This window comes from Stegodyphus dumicola, chromosome 11 (assembly GCF_044657685.1).
Source record: "Stegodyphus dumicola isolate Sdum_Otavi_A_Nest chromosome 11, ASM4465768v1".
In the NCBI taxonomy this organism is placed as follows: Eukaryota; Metazoa; Arthropoda; class Arachnida; order Araneae; family Eresidae; genus Stegodyphus; species Stegodyphus dumicola.
In genome coordinates this window covers 122,176,860-122,186,984 of record NC_140778.1, presented here as the reverse complement: position 1 = coordinate 122,186,984, position 10,125 = coordinate 122,176,860, and the positions used below count along the sequence as shown (strand labels likewise).

Genomic DNA, 10,125 nt, shown 5'->3' with positions numbered 1-10,125 from the left:
TTAAATTTGAAAAACTTGTTTTATGATTTTTTTTTTTTAAGTACGATTATGTTCAATCTATTTAAGTAAATATGTTATAGAAACAAAATATTCAGAGAAACTTTTTTGAATGCAGAATTAATTGCTTAAGGTATAAAAATTTTGGAGATAACAATCCATATGTATTAAAAGTGGTAAGTAAAGTGTGAATATAAACTTTTGGGAAAACTTAATTTTTTAACAAATGCACTTTATAAGATGCTACTATAAATGTTCGTAATGTAATCCTTTTCATGAAAGAGTACTACATGTTTGGCTAGGAAAAGCACTTTTGAGGAACAAAAAAAGGGAAGGTAATTTCTATCGAGTTTCGGCTTTTATGCTATTTCATTAATTATAATGTATAGTTAGGTATGAGAGAGGTTAACATTTAGCTTTCGAAAAGCGTATAAGAACACTCAATACCCGAGATTATAATAATGAAATACTATGTCGCAGAGCGCACAAACCGCTTCGGCGTTAAGGTCACGTGTCACGAAATGCATTATGGGAAACTTCTGGTAAGCAAGATGGCGGTGGTACCACAAAGTATGTATAATGGTTCTGTACCAAATTTACGTCTGGATTCTCCAGATAAATGTTTTGAAGATGAAAAATCTGGCTTGCTTTTAGAAGAGGTTTGTATTATTGTAGCTTGCAAGTAATTGACTGTCTATATATTGCTGTAGAAATTGTAAAGAAAAATACACATTGTTTTTGTATGCTTATATAGCTGTGCAGTCATCGTTCAATAAAATATTTTTTTATGCACATGGTAAATGAACTGGATAATTAGTAAGTGAAATGAACTTTTAACATTATGAACATTGCAAAGTGGCTAGAATGTTTGTTATTTCTGCAATAGACAACTCGTTTTTGTGACGCATTATTGCATATACAGTGTCTAACATTTATGGTCCCTATGACAACAATAAAGTCCGATCTTAGCTGAAAACGGTCAGCTTATTCTGTCATATGTATACAACTTAAATCATGTTTAGTAATTATTTAATGTCATGAGTATATGAATGCGAAATTTCAGAACTTTCCTGTATTCTGAAATACAAAGTTAATATTTTCATTTATTTTTGTGTTAAGGTGTTCTAAATCGAGCTGTAAAGTACTTCCGCCTTTTATCGTTATATTGTTTTGATTAGATATTTATTTGTTGTGTGAATTGTTACGATTTAGTTATTTGGGAATTTATGGTAATCATTAAAATTCTTTTTTCATGTGGCAGAATTTTTTTTATTTACAAAGTGACATAATTTATGGTGTTTTAAAGTTTTTTTTTTCCTAAATTTTTAGATACTTTTTTTGTAACAAAGATTGTTTCTCCTGTAAATTAAAATAGTATATGAACTTAAGACTATGTATAAAATAGTATTGCTGCTGCTATTAGTCATATTAATTTTTTTATGGGAAGAAGTAATCAAAGCATCACCATAACATATTCCCAGTTCTAGTTCTTTAGGTTTAATTTAAAAAATTTTGTAGATAATTTATAATTTAAATTTGATAGTTAAAGTAATCACTTTTGTGGGTTTGAAATGACAGATTAATAGTTTTTTCTCAAATTTCAAAACTGAATGTTTCTATAATTAGAAAGCTAAAAGTTTGTATTACATATATAGAATGTGATTTTTTGATATAGCAACAGAACAAAATGTGTAAAGATAAAAATAAGCGTGCGAGTTTTTGATGGTTTCTTTATCTTGCTGTATGCGTTTTAATATGTACAAAATTAACCCGTTAATTATAACAAATCATATGAAAAACAGTCTTTTATTTATTGCTATGTAAACTGCATTTTACAAGTTCTGAATCTATTATTTTATTAATAAAAAAATAGCAAATTCTGTTTATTTACTTATGTATATAGAGGCCTGACTCCAATATTTTCAGCTCCATGTCATTAGTACAGTTGATATTCTGTAGAAATTAAACATATTAATAATTTATAGCAAAATATAACTTTATTTTTTGTCAGCTGTGAGAACAGTTCAGCCGGTGCCTTCCGTAAATCGGATTCCTGTGTAGTGTATGCCTTATGCATTTGTGGTTTGGTTTATTTGATTATGACAAAGAATTCGATGGCTATCTGCTTAGGGAAAGAAATGCCTTCATGGAGGATTTCACAGGGAATCTGACCCATATGCATGTTGCACATCCCTAAATTTTGCAGTACCATTCTGTTATCAGAATCGGATTCAGGTATCACCTAAAGCTGATAATTTGACGAAAAGTTCGAAGCATAAAAATTAGCGTCAAAATATTCATGATACAGTCAAGTTGAAGAAAAATTTAAGGAATTAACAATTATTCATAGAATTAGAAATTTTTAATCCCCCCCCCAAAAAATCAGGGAAAATCGTTTAACAAATTAATATTAACGCGGAGTTAACTGTGAATATCATTTAAAATGTCTGAAGACATTTGGGTTTTAGTAAGCTTTTGCCGCCACATAAACTCAATTAAATGAGAATCTAATTGGTTGTAGTAAGTACCGCTTTGATGTTTGTCATTTTGCCAAACTTTGAAATCTTTCAATAGTTTGCGCAAGACAACCATTATTGAGACCAATAAAATTATATTTATAGTTAATGCAGAAATGTTCAAATCTGGCCTCTTTTAATTTTTTAGTGTTGTACTCCTTTCAGCAGTTTCAGTATACAGTGACTGCCAGAAAGTTATGTACACTGTTTAAGGAAAAAAAACTATATATCATATTTTCTAAATTACATTTAATTATTATTCAAGCATGTGTTACAAACTTTCAAGTAAGCATATGTTTACTTGTTCAAAATGTTGGCTATTGGCAGCCAAATACCTAACAGAATGACAAGCAGTCACTGCAGCTGTCAATGTATCAGTGGAGACTGATGCACATGCGTCTTTAATCTTCTGACGTAGGTTCTTGAGCATGTGAAGCTTACTTAAATATGCTTCATCTTTCACAGTTCTGAACAAGAAGAAGTCCATGGGATTAAGATCTGGCAAACAGGGAGGGAACTCAGTGGCCCCTCTTTGTCCAATCCAATATCCCTGCAGATTGTCATTCAGGAAAGCTCGTACTTCTACGTGGTAGTGGGGTGGGTCCCCATTCTGTTGGTAGAAGACCTTATCATATCCATAAAGCACATATGTAAACCTGCTAGAATTAATGTATCTAATATTTGCAGGTACGCTTCTCCAGTGACAGTACCATCACAGAAGAAAGGTCCTATCAAACCCTGAGCTGCAAGTCCACATCAGATAGTAACCCATGGTAGATTTATCAACATGGATGAGTGGATTTTCACATGCCCAGTAGACACAGTTATGTTGATTCACTGTTCCATTTAGTTTAAACTGGGCCTCATCAGACTATGCTTCTTTTGTTATAAACTGTTTATCGTTGGTTACTATTTGCTGATACTATTCACAAAATTGCATTTGACGATTGAGATCATCATTGTCTTATGTAACATTTCCACTTAGCGAGCGTTTTTCAAAATTTGTCGTACACTTGTAGTGCTAGTCCCTACCTCCTGCACATTGCATAGCGGACTTCTGTGTTGACATTTCAAACTTTTTCAACATGAGAGCCGACTTGAGCTGTATTGCTGTTGGCGTTCTTCCCAGTCTTCCTGTGTGAATATCGTAAATCATTCCATGTGCCTCAAACTTGTCTACAATGTGTTTGATTGTTAGGTGGGTTGGTGGTTCTAATACCAAACTGCCCTCTTCCCTGATGCTGCACTTTGATGGCATTCTGAACACTTCAAAATGTACTTACACTGCTCGAATGTCAAGCATGTTCCTGCCATTTTCTTATCTCACTAACCGTGCTGACAATACCGACACCTGTTAGTCGAAAAACCATACTACAACATACTTAAATTTCAGAACAATTATCAATGCCAGTATCCTGATACAGGATGACAACGAGTGTCTACATTTTTGACAAAGCTCTGACAGAGTAGTTAGGCATAGCAACTAAAAAACATTCTTTGGCAAATTCCGCTGTACACCCACTGGGGAAGAAGAATACGACTAACATCTTTTCTCAGCTTCGACAATATTACCAGCACCGCCTATTTTAACTAATGGTAGCGACATTCATGCATAGCCTCAGACTTCCATTATGTAAGTGCTGCAATCAACAACAGTGCAGTGATTCATATCAAGATGATATTGACCAAATTCAAGGGAAGTTAACTGTAAACATCATGCATAAATGAAACAAATTACCTTTAAGAAACTGATTCTCTATTCTTCAAACCAATTTTGAGAAAGTAATATATTTTTTTCCTTTCCTTGCACATCATATCTTCACATCACCATTTCATGCTTTCTTTGAATTCAAGTACAGCTTTCATTTTATGCTTTTTCGAGCACTTTCTTTCCTCATTCCTAAAGAAATTTTTTGGAAGTTGTTTCATCATAGATATGTTGAGAATTTTATATTGTTGATGAGTACAAAAATAATAAAAACACAAGTTACTGTTACATCTTTAGAATTTGTATTCACCTAGCTAATTTTGAAAAAACATTCTTTTTTAAAAAAAGAGTAAACTTTGTAATAACTTGTAACATTGGTTACTTAATATTAACCAATTGCTTGATGAGTTTAGCAAAACGTGGTTATGACATCAGTCCCAATAACAGAACAGTACCAATTTTGCTACTTAGTGCTCCTAAGTTCTAAAATTTTTCCTCTTCATAAGATACCTTATTGCTGCCACATCACTTGCTGCTCTGGCAGAGTGGGAGTTAGCATTTTTCTATCTGACCTAAACAATAAGTGAAGTTACAATGTTGCCATGTCAACATGTTGTCTTACTAGATTTAAATTGATAATTAAATACCTGGAAAGTCCTGATGATTCCAGATTTCAGACTTTATGGATATAACGCATGGTGCTGTGAGCCATCCGGCTGTCTGTACCTGTTCTCATCTGTCACCTGTATACAGAAGCATGAATTGTCGGAAATGACTTGTGTGACTCCTGCGTCCTGTATCAACAATTCGTCATACCACTGTAGGTGCACCTGTCTCTGCAGCAGCGTTAAGAGCAGTGCAACTATGGTCACCATGTTGACAGTCTGTGATGCTGTAGATTTCATCACACTATGTGTGGATACTTGCTGTCATGCACACTAGACTAATTCCTGCCTCAGGTTATGTGATGCGGATCGACAAATCCTTTCAGCCGTTATTGGCCTAGGACTGCTGAGATCATGCATAATGTTCAGTCTGCCCTTCCTGGATACATCAATTTCATATTTACCTTATTAACTTAGTATTAATTTCTAGATAGTTGATATTTTGATACGTGAGAGTATTTAAAATCACCTCTGCATTTGAATCTTTATTTGATCAACACTGCTAATTTTCTCATATATGCACCTCTTCATATTTGATGATCTCTGCGTATGAATCTCCTGAGGTTGAAATTCACATGATGCTCATTGATTTATTTAATATGCACGAGACTTCTATTCTGTATTTTTATAATTTATATTCATATAAATGATATACAGTACAAAGTCCGTAATCCTGATTCGTCGGGACTTCGGTGATTCCGGATTAGGGGTTTTTCCAGATTATAGATCATCAATTTAAATCTGGTAAGATGACATGCAGAAATTATACAATTAAAAATATGAAACCGTAATTTATGAAGTAAAGAGCAATTATGATCTAAAAGGTATCAAAATTTACAAAAAAAAAAAAAAAAAAAAAAAGCTTAATATTTATTTGTTTACTTTATTAAACATTTCTTTCAGTGTAAGTTGTTTAAGTTACTTCGTTTTTTGTGCTAATACTTTCTCTTTTATTCTATAAACAGACCTAATTTCTTGTTCAGTTACAAAGTTCCACTGTTCAAGTCCTGTATTTGCTGTGTCGAGAATACCGACTAACCTGCCAGCAGGGGCGTAGCTAGAGGGGGGCATCTGTCCCCGGGTGCAGAATCCAAGGGGCGCCAAACTAATGTTATGACATTTTAGAACTAAATGTTTTCCATCCTTGGCAAGCAGTAGGGGGCGCGAAATCTTCAGTTGTCCCTGGGTGCTGAAAACCCTAGCTACGACTCTGCCTGTCAGTTGAAATTTTTTCGTTTTCAATAACCTCTCTGCCTGTCACTTTCTTCGGAAGTGGAAGCTTCACTTCGGAAGCATGCATTAAACGCATTAGGCGCATGCGTAAAGCATACAAATAAAAAAAAAGTTTGTGGCTTGAGGTCCGGGATATAGATCATTCTGGATTACGGACTTTGTACTGTATATGTTTTTGAATTTTTTCTTGCTCTCTTATGTTTCTGATGCTCTTTTAAAAACATGCGCATAAAAGTCTTCTGGAGTTGGTGGAAAACATACAAGATTTAACAGAAAGCTTGTCTGCAGTATATAGTGAAAATAATAGATAACAGAGACAAATTGCATGATTTTATTGTATAAAATAAGAGAAGCATATTGGACCATTTGTTTTTACTAGTGCAAACTTGTGTATTGCCTCTGTGTTTGAGTAATCATGTATTAGTATTATATGTGTATATAAACATAATGCTTACAATGTGTGATAACACATTATGGCTTTCATCTATGGATGCCATTTTTGGGTGGCGTGTGTTGTTGCTGTAGGTATAACGATGGTAGCTTGGCTCGGTAATATTAACATTTTTATTTAACACCAGAAAAAGGTATATATTTTAACACACATTCACTGATACACAGTCATATTGATAACAGTTCGCACGATAAGCATTTTTATAGTTAGCAAATCCACGTATGTGAAAAATCATGAAAGTGAAGCGGAAGAAAGATGAGCGCGTGCTTCACTGACGGCAGCCAGGAAAGAGTAGTCAGTCCGAATTTTCCCCTAGTGGAGAAGAGGGAGAAAGCTGGTAGCGCCCTCTCTTGGGGCAGTGGAGAAATAATAATAATAATAAAGAGTTCTCCGCAATATTATAAGAAATTTATATGTTATCATGTATGTCAACATTGTGTTTATTTTATGACTGAGCTGCATCCTTCTGTTTTAAAAAAAGTACTGAAATTTTTGCCTTGTATTAAATGTATATGCATTAAAACATTGGCCTGAAGTTCAGCATGGATTTCATTGCCATTTCAGAGCTAATGCTGTAATTCCTGCTTAAATTTATATCGGTTTGTTCATTAGTGATGTGCATTTAACCCTCCGAGCATTACGGGTTTAGCCCTGAAATTTCAAAGTTCCTCAAAATGTCATGAATAAATAGCATTTCCTCATAATTAAAGGATTTTTCTCACTTTGTTTCCTTTTCTTCCAATATACATCCAACCCGAAATTGGATACATTAAAATCTGACAGAAATGTTCATGTGTAATGAATACAAAAGCCGCCTTTTTATATGCAGTTTTCATCCGTAATGCTGAGAGTGTTAATCTTTGAAGTGAACTTCTGTTTTCAAGTGTCCCCTTGCTCATCAACATTTTTCTTTTTTTTTTCTTTTTCTTTTTTTTTTTTTTTTTTTTTTTTTTTTTTTTTTTTCAGATTAAAAGTATATTATGTCTTCCATGTCTAATTATTTCCATTCCACATTTAGGATAATTTTTTCCAGGTGCTTTCATATGCAATTATTTTCATCTAGAAGAAATTTATGTTTTTATTTTAACTAAAAGAAACGAAAGTACTTCTTTGTTATAGTGACCCCCAATATTGAATCACCAATCATTGAGATATCTCGCCAAAATCTGGCTGCATGTTCTTATACTTTGCCACGTGATTGTATAATAGCATCAACTGTGTGTTTATATACCTCTCCACGTAATCGTATATTAGCACTGTGTTGCATTTTTGCTGTCGCTGCGTGTTCGTATGGAATTAATTTTTGATGAGGTTTTCGAATTTGCATTGTTTTTTAAAATATATATACAGTAAGACCCCGCTTAACGCTGTTTCGGTTTAGCGCTCTTTTATTTCAACCCGGGGATTCCACGAAATCGCTCACAGCATACGGGGATTCCCCGAAATATTATGCAGCGATAGGTTTCAAATACATATCCGAAAGAGTGTACTTGTATTTCTTGTTTGGTGCGGTATTGTACAGACATATTTTGAAGGGGTAAATGTGGAAGATGTCGAAGAAATAATTCAAGAAGCAGCGGCTAGTCTTTCCAATGATGAGCTCAAGGAATTAACTGAACAAGAAGAAAACAAAAATGTTGACAGCAGTGATTCAGAAGAAGAGCAAAAAGAACTTTCGATGGCGTTTGTAAAAAGGAGTTTGTCTACCATAACTGAAATAATGGATCAATTCATTGAAAATGATCCGAATTTTGACAGGAGCTCAAAAGTAAGGCATGGTGTTAGAGATGCTCTATCCGTTTATGAAGAACTTTTAAGAGAACAACGCAAAAGAAAAAGGCAAACAACATTAGATGCTTTTGTCACAAAAAGGCACAACACTGAAAACGCGGAAGGCTAACTAAATATGACTGACTTAGAATTTTATTTATTTTTTTTTTTTTTAAGAATATTCGTTTTGTTATTTATATTTTGTTTTTATTTTTGCAAGAAATAATAATGTGGTATTAATTTGGGCTTTAAGAAATAAATGTTTGGTTTTATTTTTATTAAAAAAACATACTTTTTAAATTTAATACCTAACCAATTTCCTAGCCATCTTCCTCTAACCCCAATATTTACATGTAAAGATAGCCTCGTTTAGTGCTGTTTCGCATTACGCTCTACTTTGATGAAACGTATCCCTTGCGTTAAGCGGGATCTTACTGTATATATATATATATATATATATTTTTTTTTTTTTTTTTTTTTTTTTTTGTGTGTGTGTGTGTGTGTGTGTGTGAATATTTTTGCTCTCGTAGCGTGTTTGCATGTTATTCATTTCTGATGCGGCTTTCGAATTTGCATTGTTTACTTAAAAATATATTCATTGCTTTTTTGGGGTGGGGAATTTGATGTTAATAATCTTTAATTAGTCAAGTAATGAGGTAGATGCCATATCATTTTTTTCAAGAACGAGGTTTTTATCTAACAAACAAGTATGCAAAAATGGCCACAACATGAGACATTATGTTAAGAATGATATCATTTGGAGGAATTAAAAATTCCAAAGGGAAGATGTGCCTTCACTTTGGAAACTGCTTCGGGAGTTCTAGAATATCGTTCCAGGTTCCACTAAATGCCGATTCTAACCTGCGTGCAGTTTTTTTGCCAGCTGTCATCAATTAATGCTGCGAAGAGCAATGGAGAGAGAGAAATGTCGTGAACCTCATGTCATGGAATCCTGTCTCAGAGACAGGATGAAAAGTTAAGGGGAGTGTGACGTCTAGTCACGTGGTGCATTCAAAACATCTGATAGGCTGAGGAGATAATAGTAGAAATGTAGCAAAAACATGATAATAACAAAAATATATACAATGTCAGGTACAAATACATGATTTTCCTGTAAACTATGGGTGGTAAATCATCAAGTAAATATGATTCCAAAACATGGTAATACGGGAATGCAGGTAAGTTGTGAAAAGTCCACAGGTGGGAAGCTACCTTCCTGAGTCTAGTCTCTGGGCATTGCTGCTTGGGTCAGTAAATGGGAAGTACAACGGGTATAATAAACAAAGTAACAGTAGTAAAGATAATTATATACATATGCTATGTACAGAAAATTCGTAAGACATTAGTGTACTGAAGAAGTTAATGTAATTAAACATAAGGTTGCAGTCACGTGAGTTGCTGTAATCTTGACTGAAGAAGAAAGTAAATCAAAATGATGGATAAACTTAATTTTCATAAAAAAAAAAAAAAAAAAAAGGCTGTGGTAAGCACAAAAACAAAATTTTCCCTTAATCCCTGGGCTGGCTATATTCCGCAGAAAAATAAGTATGAGGCATGAAATAATGCACAGTTTCAGTAAAAGCCCATAAAAAAGAGAGAAGATAGTCTGTGGTCATGTGGGTCCTGGCTTTTGAGTCTATTCTTGATTTCACTGAAAGCGAAGAACTCATGTAAATAATATGACACACACTAAATCAGAAAATCATGATTGCTGCAATTGGTCTTAAATGCCGATCACCCATCAGTACTTCGTAGTGAAAAGTATTGAAAAAATTTAAAAAATCA

General features: G+C 33.7%; 1 protein-coding gene across 1 annotated transcript in view; it reads left to right on the top strand.

Annotated features, from left to right (window-relative positions):
• Positions 1–510: 510 nt before the first annotated feature.
• Positions 511–10,125, top strand: part of Raf (serine/threonine kinase raf oncogene) — a 94,488-nt gene continuing 84,873 nt past the window's right edge. The window contains exon 1 of the mRNA XM_035354432.2: positions 511–656. Coding sequence (XP_035210323.2) covers positions 519–656 — 138 coding nt within the window. The 5' untranslated portion in view covers positions 511–518. The remainder of the gene's footprint in view (positions 657–10,125) is intronic.